The 17,473-nt window shown below is 48.3% G+C and overlaps 1 protein-coding gene across 1 annotated transcript; it reads right to left on the bottom strand.

The window, feature by feature from the left end:
* Window positions 1-1,036: 1,036 nt before the first annotated feature.
* On the bottom strand, window positions 1,037-2,260 carry LOC109169130. The gene has a single exon (XM_019318005.1). The coding sequence runs from the start codon at window positions 2,258-2,260 to the stop codon at window positions 1,037-1,039; it is 1,224 nt and encodes a 407-aa protein (XP_019173550.1).
* Between the last annotated feature and the right edge of the window lie 15,213 nt (window positions 2,261-17,473).

Raw genomic sequence — 17,473 nt, 5'->3', positions numbered from 1 at the left:
TTCCAAGTGCTGTTGTGTAGTAGAGCATTAAACTCGTGATCCATTGCGTCACGCCAGTGCGGGTGTCCCACGGCTTGGGAGTAGCAAGTTGGATCCACGAGTGCAGTAAGGGCATGGAATTGCTCACCCATGCCCCGTGTCATGTGCAGTAACCGCATAGCATGACCTTGGCCATGTGGTTGAGCCTTGGCGGTCTTGCGCCGTCCTGGTGCGGCCGCGGTAAGGCCCTCTATTGCAAGAGGTGGCGAGACAGATGCAATAGGGGCGGTGTGCTGCTCAACCGGGTTGGCCCATGGTATGGCTTGCGTGACAATTGGACCGCAACCCCATGGGGTGGCCTGCTGTTGCGAATGCACCTGTATAGTACCATCTGTAGCAAAAGGAAAATTAGTTTCATCAAACTGGACATGCCTACAGATATAGGTTTTACCCGTATTTAGGTCCATGCATCTATAACCTCTAAAAGACATAGGATACCCTAGAAAAACACAAGGAGCTGACCTATACTCGATTTTGTGACGGTTATAGGGCCGTAGATACGGGTAACAGCGACAGCCGAATACCCGTAGGAATGAATATGTAGGCTGTGTTTTATAGAGGCGATAGTATGGTGTTTCAAACTGTAGAGCAGACGAAGGCAAACGGTTGATTAAGTAAGTGGCGCTCTCGAAAGCTGAATCTAGTGTTTTAATGGTACTGAGGCTTCTGCGAGTAGTGCTAACCCGGTTTCGACAATGTGCCTATTCCGGCGCTCTACTCGCCCGTTTTGTTCGTGTGTATAGGCACAGGATTGCCTGTGCACAATACCTAAAGACTCAAAAGTTTTGTGTAACCGACGATATTCACCACCAATATCGGATTGTATGGATTTTATAGAACGTTCAAATAAACGTTCTACCATGACACGAAAAACATCAAACACTTTATATATGTCTAATTTTAACCGTAAGGGATAAAATCAGCTATATCGTGAATAGTCATCCACGAATAAAATGAAATATTTAAAACCGTTCACCGACAAAACAGGTGATGGACCCTAAATGTCCATGTACACAATATCCAATACATTATTTGCAGAATGTAAAACCCTATCTAAGGGAAATCTGGAGGATTTGTCGAGTTGGCAAGTCAAACACATCCCGGACGAACTGAATTGACCCGAAGAAACTGGACATTGTGACAGAACCCGCTTGAGTACTTGAACATGCGGATGCCCCAACCTGTTGTGCCATATGGTTGGAGTAGCCCGGGCACTTAGGAACGCAACGGGAGACCGTGGGATTGACAACTTGTATAGGCCATCCGCACTAGGACCTTTAAGCAAGATTTCCTTGGTGGCTGAGTCCTTCACAACAAAATGAGATTTATGAAACTCAAAGAATACGCTGTTATCATTAGTAAAAAGATGTACAGAAAGTAACGGGACAGACAATTTTGGGACATGCAATATATTGGATAATTGTAGATTTTTAGAAACAGTGACAGACGGAACAGATACATGACCAACACGAGATATAACCAAACCTGTACCATTGCCGACCCTTAAAACATTGCCGCTGGTGTAATCCTCCGATGAACCAATCATAGAGGCGTCGCGAGTGGCGTGTGCAGTGGCACCGGTGTCTGGGTACCACGCGTCGGCAGTGGAGGCAGCTAGGGAGTCTCCGGTGACGGCGACATTCGCCTGAGCGTGTGGTTGCGGTGCATATCGCTTAAAGTAGGACACGGCAGTGTGTTCGTGCGAGCGACAAATCTGACAGCGTGGAGGGCCCCGCGCACCACCGCGTCCACCACCGCGGCCTATGCCGTTCCTGCCACGTCCAGAACCTCCTCCGCGTCTGCCCGAGCCTCCAACGGCGAACTGTGGAGCACCGCGTCCAGCATACATCGCCTGAGGCGATCCACCAACCGATGTCACCCTGGCCTTGGAGAAGTCATCAGCATATATAAATTCTTGTGCCTGCAAGAAATCAGAAAGCTGGGGGATTGAAACGGGAGTACCCGACACTACTAGAGATGCTGCCATCGATCGGAATTCCGGGAGCAACCCCCGGAACACATACAGATTTTGCTCATCAAGGCTCATTGGACGCCCAATGAGCGCAAGCTGTTCAACCAGGAGATGTGCACGGCCAAGGTACTCGGCTGCCGTGTTGTCACCTTGCCGGAGCGTTTGAAATTGGCCGAGGAGGTTGAGACACCGAGCCCGCGTGGATGAACCGAGAGCTGCTGCTATGGAGAGCCAGACGTCCCTGGACATGGTTTGTCCTACCGCCAAGTACATGACCTCGTCCGAGAGAGACGAGATCAACAAGGACAGTATGGACTGATCCTGTTGTACCTATATTACGTGCGGTGGGTTTGGAGTCGGTGTGGACGTCGAACCCCCGGAGGCATCATCGCCGGAGGGGGCCACTAGAAGAGACACCGGAGGACATGGGAAATCTCCATCAACATAGCCTAGCAGGCCATGACCTCGGAGAAACGGGATGATCTGAGTTCTCCAGAATATGTAGTTTCGGGTATTGAGTTTCAGGGAAACAAAATGGTGGGTGGTGGAGAGTGAGTTTGTGGTTGGCGGTGATTGGGTGGTGGCGGCCGTAACCGTACGTTCGGAGGAGTGCGTAGACATATTGGTTAATTGGGTGGAGAGAGAAACCTAACACTAAGCTAATACCAGATGAGAGAATTGATTAATTGATTAACTGAAACTGTTACACCAGATACATTCCTAATAGAGATAGGAAGCTGAACCTATGCCTACACAATAGGGGAAGTCCTATACAACAGGAATACAAAGTCAGAAAAGATAATAACCACAAATATATATTGACAGGCATCACATACTTCCCTTTTCTCAAAGGTGAAGTAAGGTTAATTAACCCTCGAGTCTAGACTAGGTTATCATTTCCTAATTAGAGTTAAATCATGTTAATTAATATCATCAAAGCCATCTCTCATCTCCCTTATTCAACCAATTCAAGGTCACATCTCCATGAATCTAATTTACATCTCATCTCCCTTTTAAGATAATTACTCACACATGATTATGTTATACATGACAATAGATTCAAGATCAAAAGAGTAATCCATAGCAATCACAAAGGAATAGATTAAAATAGCAAGACAATAAATAAAAGTGCAATGAAATGGAATTAGAATTGACTTTTTTTTTTTTTGAATGTGAATTAGAATTGACTTATCAATTAGGAGATAAATTGTGAATCAAAGTCTTCTATCGTTGTGTCCAAAGTAATAATTGAACTTGAATCTAGAACTTATATTGAAGTTGGAATTGAAATTGAAATTGTAATTTGAAGTCTAGAGTTCTCGGGGCAAGAAAATTTGACTGAGTATGGAGGTTGAATTCACTAAAGAAGTAACTAAAAAAAATTGCAAAAACCCCAAATAAGATTTGACTTCTTCCACTTATACGTCTTGAATGTCCTGTGCTATGATGCTTGTCATACCGTGATTAGTATCGTGACTGCTTTGATTATGTTGAGGATGCTTGTGCCTCACGAAAAACCTCACATCGTGATGACCATCTTGACACATTAGAAGGGGATGTAACATTACTTTTTTTTTTTGTTAATATAAGAATAATTTTTCTTCTGGAATATAATATTTTAAATTCTTATTTATCAAAATAGAGTGCGTACTTCTTAAAGAAAGATGTTCTTTTTTGCCTACTATGTCATCATCATATTGTTGTAAATTTATATCGTAATATAAATTAATGTTTCAAATGTACTACCATGGAAGTTTAAATAATATTTAAGGTGTTGTGGAGTTATAAATATTATTTTAAGTTTGGTAGAAAGTTAATTGAGAAATATGGATTTTGCGGAAAGTTGGAACCAAAATAGACTTTTGAGGAAATTCGCAAGAGACTCAAATGGGACAACGATGATCTTGCTTGCCGCAGTTACATTCTGAATGGTATGTCTGACACCCGCTGATGTTTATTAGTATGAGGAGTCCTCAAAGGACCTTTGAGATGTACTTAAGGGGAAGTACATATCTAAGGATGCCTCAAGCAAAAATTTCTAGGTTAGCGAATTTAATGATTATAAAATGGCAGACAATCGTCTAGTTATGAAACAGTTCCATGATATTGTCAGGATAATTGGGCAGATGAGGCAACACAACATGAATATGAATGATTCCAATGTCATTGCTTGTATCATTTACAAGTTGCCATGTTCATAGAAAAGGGTAAAATGTACCTTGAAGCATAAAAAGGAAGAGCTTACCATGGAACAATTGGGCATTGACCTTCGGATTGAGGAGAGAATTAGATTGCAGGAAAGTAAGAATGCAGGTGGTGTCAAAGTTACCGGGGCTTCACGTTCTATCATCAACTACGTCGATGATGGCAAATCAAGTGAGAAGAGGGACGGAAATAGGCTAGGCCTCTTTGTAGGGGCCTATAGCTTGTCATGGCAAATTATGCTATGGAACCGTGTCCACCTTACAAGGTGGACACAGTTTCAAAATTGTTCATCATTATGAATATATAGTTCAAAAATTATGGATATATAGTTCTATAATTATGAACATAGAGTTGTGAACATAATTATGAACATATAGTTCTGTAATTATGAATATAGAGATTCAATAATTATGAATATGAAGTTCAAAAATTATGAATATATAGCTTTATAATAATGAAGATATAGTTCAGTAATTATGAACATAGAGTTCTGTGATTGTAATTTTGTAAATATAAAGTTCAATAATTATGATATGAAGTTAAAAGAATTATGAATATATAGTTTTATAATTATGGACATATAGTTCAATAATTATGAACATAGAACTGTGTCCACACGGTTCCACAGCATAACGATTGGTCTGTCATAGTTTGGGCCTAACCTATTTAGTAAAAAGGCCAGACTTACGTTTATTTTAAAGTCTATTTAGCTAAATAGGCCCATGCCTATATGTACAAGGCCTACCCTTCAAGCCTATAGCCTTGGCCTATATATTAAATAGGTTTTTAAAATGGCTTCTGGCTAGGTCAGGCCAATTGTAGGCTTAGGCTGAGCCTAATAGAAAGCCTACATACAGGCTCAGACATTAGATTTCTATAGTAGGTCCAGACCTAATTATCTAAAGTTTGGCTCCGCCTAGCCTATTTCCATCCCTAAGTGGGAACCACAAAGTGAAAGGAAAGCTTCCTTATTAAGTTGGACTTATACATAAACTTTAGTTGCGATACTGCTTGAATTTAAGCACATTTAGTCTGTTTATTTAGTTCACCATTTTTAGCCTTTTATCCATAGGTGAACTATAGAATTTTTTGAATTATAACCTACAACTTTTAGGTTTATATCCCAAACAGTTATACATTAAATGTATATGAATCGGGAAGGCATACTAGTTTTATGGCCTTGACTTAAGAAGATCTTGGGCTACTAGTCTCCTTCAAGTTGATACTTTATCTAAGGAGTTGATCTTTAATGAAATTTTTTTTACCAACTTTCATGGGGTATATATTTAGAATTTTCATCACGATTTGGTATAATTTGTTAGAATTTTAAGTATTTCTTGCCAATGTGATTATTTTTTGGTTATTTAAAGAATAGTCATAACATCTTTAATTTATTGATTTATCTTAAGTTTTTAATCTTGGCCAATTAAAGAATAGCTACAACATATTCAACTAGCTAAGACTATTAAGTTTCAATCACATAAAGGTTAGGCAAGTACTTGATAATTGTCTAATCTTATAATTTTAATTAGTTAAGGAGTACCCCCAACATCCTTAACCAAATTGTAAAAAATGCCCCTCTATAATATGTCAATTATCAATGTCACCCCTGAATTATGAGTGGTGTAAATGTTGCCCCTCAATTATCAAAATGGTGCACATATAGCCCCTCCCGTAACGAACCTGTGGTTCCCCACCGTTGTCCATCGCTGGTACTTCGAATCGAGGGAGGGAAAAAACAACTAAATTACATATTTAATCCGACTTAACGGTGTCGTACACTAACGGGGAACCACATGTCCGTTACGGGAGGGGCTATATGTGCACCGTTTTGATAATTGAGGGGCAATATTTACACCACTCATAATTCAGGAGTGATATTGATAATTGACATATTACAGAGGGGCGTTTTTTACAATTTTCCCAATTATATATTAAGTTATTTATCTTGATAACATCAAGTTTTAGACATATCATTTGTGATTAGTTGTATGTAATATGATGGAATTTAGTCCACACACAATTTCGTTATATTTGTATGATTAATGAGGATGAAATACTTGACTATGATCATATTTTATCCTACAGGCAATTATGTATCAGAATATAGTTTAATAGTTTTATCAGTGATTATAGAAATAAATCAATTTATTTAATTTACTTAATGGTATCTATAAATAATAATTTTCCAACTCTATCATGAAGCTTAAGTTTATGATGCAAACTTTAGATCATATTTCTTAATTTACCCACAAGAATTAAGAAAAAGAACATGATTTGTTAAGTTTTATGATAATGATTGTAATGAATCTAATTGAATAAAACTTTAGCCTATATGCAAGTTTTATGTCACTTGATTCTTCAACTCATTTGGTAATTGTTTCATTGTAAAATTTCAGTTAGATCTAATTGAATTTAAAACTTTAGCTCACAGACAAGTTTTATGTCACTAGATTCTTATGACTAATTTGGATCAGGAAGGAAGGGAAACCTCAAGACCACCTAAATTAAAGGTTCCTCTCATTGGACCATCTATGCCAGGTACGACCAATTCAATCCTCTACAATCCAGTTAGCAATGCTTGTCGGAGTGACCTGGATGTCTCTAATCATTCCAGCACACGTTCTTGCCTGCTTTGCCATGGCATCGGCAGCCATGTTTTGCTCCCGCAACACATAAAGCACTTTGACGTCTCACTCGTTCCGAAGCAACCTTTTGCAATTTTCCACATTCTGACGCACAATGCCTCTAGTCGTTGATGTTCCATGTTTTATGTCACTCGATTCTTATGGCTATTTGATAATTGAGAAAAAATATTACCATAAGGGTTTCTTAATTGAGTTTAATAGAATTAAAACTTTAGCCCATAGTCAAGTTTTATGTCAATAAATCCCTCAATCAATTAGATAATAATTTTATCACAATTTCTTAAAATTTATAAATTTAGCTCAGTTATAATTTTAAGTATCATGGTTTGCATTGGCAAAATATGTTGTTTAGTCACTCCCCAAAATTTATCCACATTTAATAATTGATCCACGAACTTTGCTTGGTTCTTTGGACTAACTATAGTAAATTATGTGATATGATATACCTCTTTGGATTGCAAGAATAAAATGTATATTTTGAGCCAAATTTCAACTTAGCTTGATGTTGAAAGGTGTATCTTTTTTTTTAGTCTATCCAACTGTGGTGGTAAGTTATGTCCTCATTAGCTATTTCTGGTAGTGAATACCCCGACCGACATGCCTTTGTCCTTTTCTTCTTGTCTTTGCAGGTTGCAGGTCGGGTTTCTTATGAAGAACCCGGTCGGTTCCCGACCGGGTAGTGCCCCATTGGCGTTGCCGACCACCGAGCGGTAGCCCTTTAGCGAGAGAGCTGGTGAGAAACACGTGGCGACTCTACGCGTTGACAGGCAGGGCACCCGGGAAGGCAACACGTGGTTGCTACGTGGGAGGCATGCCGGACGGCCGGACTTGTGTCCCCGGCTCCGCGGCTATAAATACCCGCTATAGCAACAGTGTGGGGGACTTTTGGACGATCGATAGGTTGTTGTTAGAGAATCCCGACCGCAGTCAGTCGGTACTCGGAGCAACCATTTAGATTGTACTTATGGCCTTCACCACGATCAATAAAAGACATTTAATTGCTTTATTTGGTCTTGTGTTTATTTAATTACCGCATTACGTGGCAATTAGTACTATCATTTTGGCGCCGTCCGTGGGGACCCGTGCAAGCAAGCGAACGTTTGACGAGCACCCGGTCTCTTGGCAATCATGTACCCGTGGGCGTACAACCTCTTCGGCGACGATCAGGCGGATGCGGCTAGTTCATCCGATCACCAGCCGAGCAATCAACAAGGACAGACAATCGACTTCAATCTCAACCTTTCACCACTACATCCGTCTACTACATACCCGGGCGCCCAACAGCCGATGAAATACATTCAACCGGGATATCCGACACCCGGTCAACAATATCAGCAGCCGCTCCAGTACCCCGGCCAGTATGCATACCCGGCTCCGCCTCAACCGTACGGTTACTGGCCCGGTCAACCAATGTATTACACACCACCGGTTGGCTATCCACCCTACACGCCTGCGTACACGGCTCCAGCCGCCGCCCCTCCAGTATACCCGACTGCTCATGTAGAGCCGCAGCATCAGCCCACTTCCCGGGCTCGACGCTCGGCTCGTTCGCGGTTGGGGTCGGGGGGTGCTGATGCGACGGAGGTACCACGGCAGGCCCCACAAGCACCGGAGGTTCTAGCCCAAGCGGAAGACCCCGAAGAAGTCAACCGAGCGGTGGCTTTTGATCATCTCCGACCAGCGTTGCGACAACGCTTGGGACCCCAAGACCCGAGCCGGCAACCGGGAGACGTGCAGATGCAGGAAGCCAGCCAGGAGGCCTCATCCGGGCATAGCGGGTCGAGATCTCACCGTCGACGACGCGCTCGGGAGTCAGCCCAAGCCCAGACGGCCGAGCTCAACGAGACCCGAGGATTGCTATATAACCTCCAAGCAGAGTTCGCTCTCTTCCGAAACGAGCATCCCGTGACACCCCCGATCGACCAGTCGTCCTTGCTGAGAACACCCTTTACAGCGGAGGTAATGGCTCAGCCATACCCGCTCGACTTGAAGGTCTCCGGGGAGAAGAGTTATGATGGTCGTACGGACCCTGAGGTCCACGTCAATGACTTTTATGGCAGCATGATGATGAAGGGCATGTCAGACGCCGTGATGTGTAGGGCTTTCTATTCCACGCTCACCGGTCGGGCGGCGGAATGGTTCCGAACATTGCAGCCGGGCTCCATTGCTGATTTCAACGCCCTGGCGATCAAGTTCGTGAGGAAGTTCATCACCTCCAAGGTGGTGAGGAAGCCATACATGTATCTGGAAAAGGCCAAGCAGCTCGAGGGGGAGAGCTTGACCGATTTCCTTGTCAAGTGGAAGGCGGCGGTCGGGGAAGTCGAGCCAATAGACGATGCGACCGCCACCCACATGCTCCACATTTCTCTCCGGGCGGGTTACCTTTATCAGGATTTCATCCTCCACCCCCCGGCCACGTATGAAGAGGCCCTTCGAAGGGTCACAGATTATGCCAACGCCGGCGAGGCGAACGCTGTGAAACGCTCGCAGGAGGTCGGGTCGTCGTCCCGTAAACCGGCCGGCCGGGCGGAAAATCGATCGGGTGACAACCATCCCTGATCCCGCACCAGGCCTGGTGAGTTTACGGCCCTGAACCGATCCGCGGCGGAGGTCATGCAGTACGTGCAGTCCTGCAATCTCATCAAACTCCCCCATCCCGACCAAGATGGCCCTGACAAGAGTAAGCACTGTGCTTACCACCGATGTGCCGGGCATGACACTAAGGAGTGTACCCACATGCGCCAACTTTTGGAAGATCTTCTCAACCGTGGGAAGTTGGACAAGTGTGTGGGGATGAGAGAGGAAATTAAGAAGAGTACCGATCGGAGGGATCATCGACGTTCTCATCACCGCTCCGATCGTTCTGATCGTGATGGACGCTCTGATCGGTCGGGTCAGGACCGAAGAGATGACCGTCGAGACGACCAATGAGATCCTGACCCCCCAACAAGCAGCCGACCGGCAGGCAAGCCGACCATCCACGTGATCTTTGGTGGACTGGATGACGCTTCCCGACCGAGGGATAACTGCCCGGTCGCCATCGTAGATTCCCGAGACACCGGGAAACGACAAAAAATGGAGCCCATAACCTTCTCCCTTGAAGATCAACCCAGCAGTGGTGACCACGGCATGGAGGCTATCGTGGTCACCATCGACGTGAACGGGACGGACGTCCAGAGGGTTATGGTAGACACTGGGAGCAGTGTCAACGTCCTTTATTTGGACGTGTTTGAGAAACTTGGGCTCGACAAGAGAGAGCTGACTCCGGCCGGTGTACCATTGTCGAGATTTACCGGGGCTCTTATCTACCTCGAGGGGAAGATCACGCTCCCAGTTGAGATCCGCACCTCCCCGAAGTCGATTAAGACTGAGTTGGAGTTCGTTGTGGTCAATCTGCATTGCGTCCACAACATTATCTTGGGCCGACCCGCGATCATGAAGATTGGTGAGATAATTTCAATGCCCCACCTGTGCATGAAATTCCCCACCCCCAATGGGGTCGGTGTGGTCCGTGGCGATGTCCAATCCGCCCGGAAGTGTTACACTCGAGCGGTCAATAGGCATGACTCCGGTCCGTCTTCCCGGGTGAACACGATCGCCAAGGAGGAATCCAAAGACCGGAAGGAACAACCAGAGCCTTCCGAGGAAATAGAAGAAGTTCCCCTGTCCGAGGACCGACCGGACAGGAAGATTAAAATTGGACGGGCCCTCACCCCCGAGCTACGAGCGGAAATCTTGGCCATACTCCGGGAGTATGCTGATATCTTTGCATGGGGGCCCGAAGACATATGCCCGGGATCGACCGAACGGTCATTTTTCATAAGCTAGTCGTCGATCCCGCAGCTAAGCCGGTCGTGCAAAAAACCCGGCACCTTTCGTCCGATCGCCGCGAGTTCGTTAGAGAAGAGGTCAAGAAAATGGCGGCGATCGAGCACATCCGATTGGTGATCTATCCCGAGTGGGTGGCTAACATTGTTCTTGTTCCTAAGCCCCCAGCTTGGAGATATGCATTGACTTCACCGACCTCAATAAGGCCTGTCCGCTCGACCCGTACCCGCTACCGAGTATCCACCAGATGGTCGACGAGACGGCCGGGGCCGAATTGATGAGTTTCATGGATGCATTCAAGGGATATCACCAAATAATGATGCACCATGAAAACGAGAGCAAAACAGCCTTCGTGACCCCGGACAGCCTGTATTGCTACCGAGTGATGCCATTCGGCCTCCGCAACGCGGGAGCGACCTATCAGAGGATGGTCAATATGCTCTTCGCCGATCTGTTGGGCCGAACGATGGAGGCGTATATTGACGATATGCTGGTCAAGAGTCGGGACCGATCCGACCACACTCGGGATCTCCGGGAGTGCTTCCAAATCATGAGGAAGTACCAGTTGAGGCTGAACCCAACCAAGTGCACATTTGCGGTTCAGACTGGGAAGTTCCTCGACTACATGATGACCAAGAGAGGAATCGAGCCCAACCCGGCCAAAATCAAGGCAATTCTGGACATGCAACCACCTTCAACCGTTCGGGAGGTCCAGCAATTGACCGGTCGGTTGGCTGCGCTCAGCCAGTTCCTCTCCAAATTAGCCGAGCGCGCTTTACCTTTCTTCAAGGTATTGCGTAAAGTCAATGAGTTTGTCTGGGACGACGAGTGCCGAGCGGCTTTCGACAAGCTAAAGGAGTATCTCATGTCACCAATTGTGCTGTCGAAGCCAGAGCTCGGGGAAGAGCTAGACGTGTACCTCGCCGTGTCCGATCGAGCAGTAAACGCAGTATTGTGCCGAACCGATCCGGAAGGGGTCCAGCGACCGGTGTATTATGTATGCCACGCGCTACATGGTCCCGAGCTCCGGTACTCCCGGCTAGAGAAGGTCGTCTACGCCTTATACATTGCCGCGAAGAAGTTAGCTCCCTACTTTCAGGGTCGAGCAATTTGGGTTTTGACCGATCAGCCGATCGGGCCAGTCCTCCAAACTGCTTCATCATCCGGTCGCCTAGTCAAGTGGGCGCTAATGCTGACCCAGTATGCAATCGAATACCGACCAAGACCAGCCATTAAAGGTCAAGCCCTTGCAGATTTCTTGGTCGAGTGCACCGCTCGGGATACCCGACCCCCCGAGGTCGCAGACCCTGAGGCCGAGTGGTGGTCGTTGGCTACTGATGGGTCGAGCGGCAAGAAAGGGGCAGGAGGAGGAGTGGTAATCACGAGCCCGGAGGGATTTAAAGTCTACTTCGCCCTTATGTATCAGTTCCATCCGACCAACAATGAAGCCGTGTACGAAGCCTTTGTCAATGGCTTGCAGTGTGCTCGGGACTTGGGGGCTGAATATATTCGGGCTCAAACGGATTCCGCGCTCGTGGTCGGGCAGGTCCTCGGTGATTATGAAGTAAATGGATAACGACTGCAGCTATACCGAGACCTGGCCATGGAGAAGCTTGCCCAGTTCCGGGGGTAAACCGTTCGGCACATACCCGGATTGGATAATGCCGATGCGGACATCTTGTCCAAATTGGCCCAAGACGCCCCGGGACATATGTCAAAAATCGCTCAGATTTTGGTGATCCCGAGACACAGTATCCACCGATTGCCGGTCAATCCTATTCAGCCGGCAGAAGACAATTGGATCACCGATCTGAAGGAGTTCCATGAGCACGGTCGACTCCCAGACGACCCTCAGCGTGCTCGGAAGGCCAAGCTTAGAGCCCCGAGGTTCCAAGTCTTGGATGGTCGTCTCTACAGGCGATCGTATGGAGGCCCCCTTATGCGTTGCTTGACCGCATTTGAGGCCGATCTCGTAATGAAGGAATTGCATTCGGGCATCTGTTCGTCACATCAAGAAGGCTGATCGTTAGCTTGTCTAATCATGCTGATCGGGTATTATTGGCCGTCCCTCCAGCTGGACTGTGAGAAGCTCGCTCGGGAATGTGAGACGTGCCAATTATTTGCCCGGATGCCCGGACGACCGGCCACCTTCTACCAACCGGTCACGACTGCAATTCCCTTCGCAAGGTGGGGGGTGGACATTTTGGGACCCTTCCCTCAGCTTTCCGGTCGAAGAAAGTTCGTTATTGTCGCCACCGATTACTTCTCAAAATGGATCGAAGCCGAGCCCTTAGCTACGATCACATCTCAGCAATGTGATCGGTTCTTATGGCGCAATGTAATTTCCCGCTTTGGTGTGCCCGTGCATCTCATCAGCGACAACGGCCGCCAATTCGTAAGCCAGTATTTCCAGAATTTCTTGGCCACGATCGGGACGACTCACGTCCGGTCGTCGGTGGCTTACCCGCAGGGAAATGGACAAGTGGAGAATGCCAATCGGACAATCTTGGAAGGTCTAAAAAAGAAGCTACACTCGGTTGGTCGTAGTTGGGCCGATGAGTTACCCTGTGTTTTGTGGACTTATCGGACGACCCCGAGAGAAGCGACTTTGGAGACGCCGTTCGCCCTTGTCTACGGAGCAGAAGCCCGACTCCCGATCGAGGCATGGATCTCGACCGACCGAGAGCGAACTTACAATGCAGAGGAGAATGAACACTCGATGGTCGTGGATCTCGATGGGGTCGAGGAAAAAAAAAAAGAGCTAGCCGCTCGGCGTATGGCCGAGTATCAGAAGAGAGTCAAGAGTTCAAAGGACGTTCGGGTCAACCCTCGGTATTTTTAGGTGGGAGATTACATTCTACGTCGACGGGAGGCCAGTCAACCTTTGGAAGGCGGGAAGCTAGCTCAGAATTGGGAAGGGCCGTACATCATCAGCGCTGTGGTGCGGCCGGGAACATACCGACTGAAGACAACAACCGGTCGGGTGATCGACGGGATTTGGAATTCCGAGCACCTCGCTATGTTTAGGCATTAGCCTATTTTTTGTAATTTTAGACAAAGTGGGGGCTCGACCTACGAGTCGGTTCCGTTCGTCATTTGTTTGAAAATTATTGTTGTAAATATTTTCTTAACCGCCTGCGAGCGGGAAAGTTTAATGTATATACGATCGGTGATTGCCCGACCGTTTGCATACGGCGGCCCGATCAGTTTTTTTCGTTAATCTTAGTTTCGCTCGAATCTACCCGATCGAGGCTCAACACCAACATCGAAGAGGGGCTCTACGCTCCACGAACACCTCTCCCTCAATTTTAATCGATAGGGGTGTGCAGTCAGGCTCTAATAGCCATCAATATTTTGGCTCTAATAGCTAAACTTAACTCAACCGGGCGAATATATCGACCGGTCAAGTGCGCTCCTCTTCGGCGGACACCAGGGTCACGGCACCGATCGGAGAAGCCAGAGCTCCAACATAATTCCCTGATCTGTCCAATTTCTTTCCACTATTGCACACACTCGTGCCTCGAGCGCACAATAGTGTGGGGGCTAGGATGAGGAAAGTGCTATAGGCACATTGCTCGGGAACACCCCGATCGAAGAGGCTTAATAGTTTTCAAAAATCGACAAGGCCAGAAGCTCGGGTAAACTCGATCGGGCAGGCCACCAGAACGTCGATGTTCTGGTCGAAAAATGCATGACCAGGCCACGAGGTCGGGCATTAAACAAGACAAGAGATGCACGACCAGGCCAAAAGGCCATAAGGTCGTAAGGTCGTAAGGTCGAGCATTAGACGATCATTATGCACGTGAAATAAAAGCAGAGTGCAAATACGAGCCACACAAGTTGAGCAAAAAAAAAAATTTTATTAATCCAAAAGATACCCGGTACAAACTCGGGACCGGGCTCCCGATCAAGGTCATTACAAAAATGAAGAAGTTAAATCTACTTCTTCGAAGGCTCCGCCTCGCTCGGGGTGGCTGCAGCAGTCCCACTCGGTTCGGCCGTCTTCTCCTTCGGGTCGAACGGTGGTGGCCCAGGGTCGGGAATGTCCTGAGTAAGCATGGTCAGGACCAGCTGAAGATCTTCTCCTTCGAGCGCTTGCTCCATGATCTTCTGCATTTTTTCACGCATCTTCCTCTGGCCGGCTTTGTACGCCCACCACTCGAACGTCCAGACCAATTCTTCCCCGACCTTCGTATCCCGAACGGCCCAGAGGAATCCTTTGCCCGACTCGTTATCCCGGAAGAGGAACCGGGCTAGCTCGTTCGGATCGTTCAGTCCGGCCTTCAGCTCTGCGACCTCCCCGACCGCTTGTTGGGCGACCTTTTCGGAAAGGCCCCGTTCCTCCTTGGCCTTCTTTAGCTCCGCCTGGAGGTCCCGGACTTCTTGTAATCGCCGGTTGGCGACCTTCTTCAGGGCTTCGGCCTCGTTGGCCTGTAGAGCCCGATGTTGAAGAAATTGAGCCGCTCGGGAGATCTGCAATACGAAAAAACGATTGGAATTAGCCCAAGTGGGGCTACTTGCGTATAAAGGTGAAAGGAAGAAAGTCTTACCTCGGCCAAGTCGTAGCCGATCTTCTCGGCCACCTGGGTCGGGGTCAGTTTGCTTAAATCCTCCTTGGCTGGCCCGGCGTTCCCGATCCGCGCGAGGATAGACGACCCGCCCTTGTTACCCCCGACCGACGGGCTCAGGCTGGGCTGTTCCCGGCGGCGCTTCAGGGCGCCCGTGTCCGCCACGCCCTTCTCGGGCACCTTCTCTTTGCCCTTGGCAACGGCTACCCGGGCAACCAGGACATCGGCTGAGTCGACCACGTAGCCCTCTGGCGTGGTGACGATCGAGGCGCCCATCGGTCGGGTGATCGGAATCCCCTTCTCCCCGGATGGTTTGGTCTTGGGCTTCTTCTTCCCAAGAACGATCTTGGCCACCGGGGGTAGAGGGGCGTCATCATCGCCAAAACCTACCATCTCTGCAAACAAAAAGAAGAAGATGGTTAGATCGGGATTAAAGGGCGTTCGGGGTGTTAAGGTCGGGGAGAATTGGTTAGTGTTAGACCTTTTCCCTTCCGCTTGCCCCAAGCGGGCATCCTTGCAATTGTTACGCCCGTTGGTTCGGCCTTGTACTTCTCGGTCAGGTCGTAGACCGGCTCGGGTAGTTGGGACGCCTCGTAGCTTTCGGCCGTCTGGAAGATTCTGTATTCGTAGACCTCGCTCGAGATCTTCGTGACCGCATCCCAGAGGGCTTTTGTCTCGACCGGAATGACTTGTTTCCGAAAACGCTGGCTCCAAACCCTCTCGACCGGGAGGATCCATGGGTCGTATTTGACTGAGAATATCCGGTTTTTCCACCCCCGATTGTTCCCGAGCAGACCCTCGATTGCGCACATATCCGCTCGGGATTGGGTCATCAGGAACCCGCCCCCATATGAAGCCGCCAAGACCTTCACCTGGTATATGAAGTTGAATAGCTCCATTGTACAGGCTACGTTGTGCCGACCGCATATCTGAGGGAAGCACGCGATCATCCGCTGCGCGTTCGGGCAGATTTTTCCGGGAACGACCTGGTAATAGCCCAGGAACGCGGTGAGAAGGCCCGCGAAGGGGAAAGTGATCGGGGCCACCAGGGAGTCGTAGTGCATCACGATCCACTTTCCCTGGTGACGGTCGATAACGTTCCCGAGCTGACGACTGGTGTCGAACTCGACCTGACCGCTGAGTGTTGCGGAAATTTTGGCCGCTTCTCCTTTCGTCAGCTTGCTCATCTGGCCCTCGACGCTCTCGCTATTCAGGAACTCGAACCCGTCCCCGGCCGGTGCTGCCGATCCGGCCGGGTCTTCTTCGTCCGGTTCCGCAGCGTTTTCTCGATCGCCCTCTTAGGGCTCAGCCTGAGGGTAATCCCCAATTACCCTAATAGGCGTTTCCCGAACGCCTTCGACCGGGGAGTTTCGTCCGCTCGTGGACGTTTCCCCGCTCTCACCGCTCGAGCTTCCCGATCCGCTGGAGCTCGACCCCGACGTCCCAGACGAGCTCGATGACCTTTGTCGCTCGAGGGCTCGATCGGGAGTGTGCTGTGGTCGTTGAACGACCTCCGGCGAGTAGGACATTATGTCCACTTCCTCGCTGATTTGCTCGACCTCATCATCGTAGTCCGCAACTGATACGTTCTGGCTGTCCGAGTCTGACAGTCTTTCTACCTAAAGGCCGGTCGGGATTAGTGTGGGGCTCGGGACGTTTGGGTCGAGGTCAGTTTTGCCCTACCAATCGCTATACAAAACGTAAAGCAAATAATAAAGCTGAAGATTAGAGAACTTACCGATTGAGGAGACTTTGGGAAGCTTGGAAATCGTTTGCTCGACTGATCTGCTGAGGTGCTTCGCTCGGGATTCTCTGAGTGTGCCGATCGATTCAGAAGGTTGAGGAAAGTTCAAATGAGGGCCTCAAGGGCCTATTTATAGGAGAGCATTTGGGCGGGAAACCAGTCCACTTGCGTGACGCGACCGCTGCTGATTCCGAGGTGACCGTTGTGGTCGCAGAGGCCGGCAGTCGTCGACACGTGGCGAGGAGGGGAATGACAGCTGGCCGGTCGGTTTGGCGGCTGACGGTTGGGCTTCATCATCCCGGCCCGTTTTTTCCCGGACGGTAAAAAAGGCACGGGCTGGGGGGCTCTTGGTAGGGAATACCCCGACCGACATGCCTTTGTCCTTTTCTTCTTGTCTTTGCAGGTTGCAGGTCGGGTTTCTTGTGAAGAACCCGGTCGGTTCCCGATCGGGTAGTGCCCGATTGGCGTT

This window comes from Ipomoea nil, unplaced genomic scaffold, assembly GCF_001879475.1.
Source record: "Ipomoea nil cultivar Tokyo-kokei standard unplaced genomic scaffold, Asagao_1.1 scaffold3251, whole genome shotgun sequence".
Classification (NCBI taxonomy): Eukaryota; Viridiplantae; Streptophyta; class Magnoliopsida; order Solanales; family Convolvulaceae; genus Ipomoea; species Ipomoea nil.
This window is presented reverse-complemented; position numbering and strand designations above follow the sequence as displayed.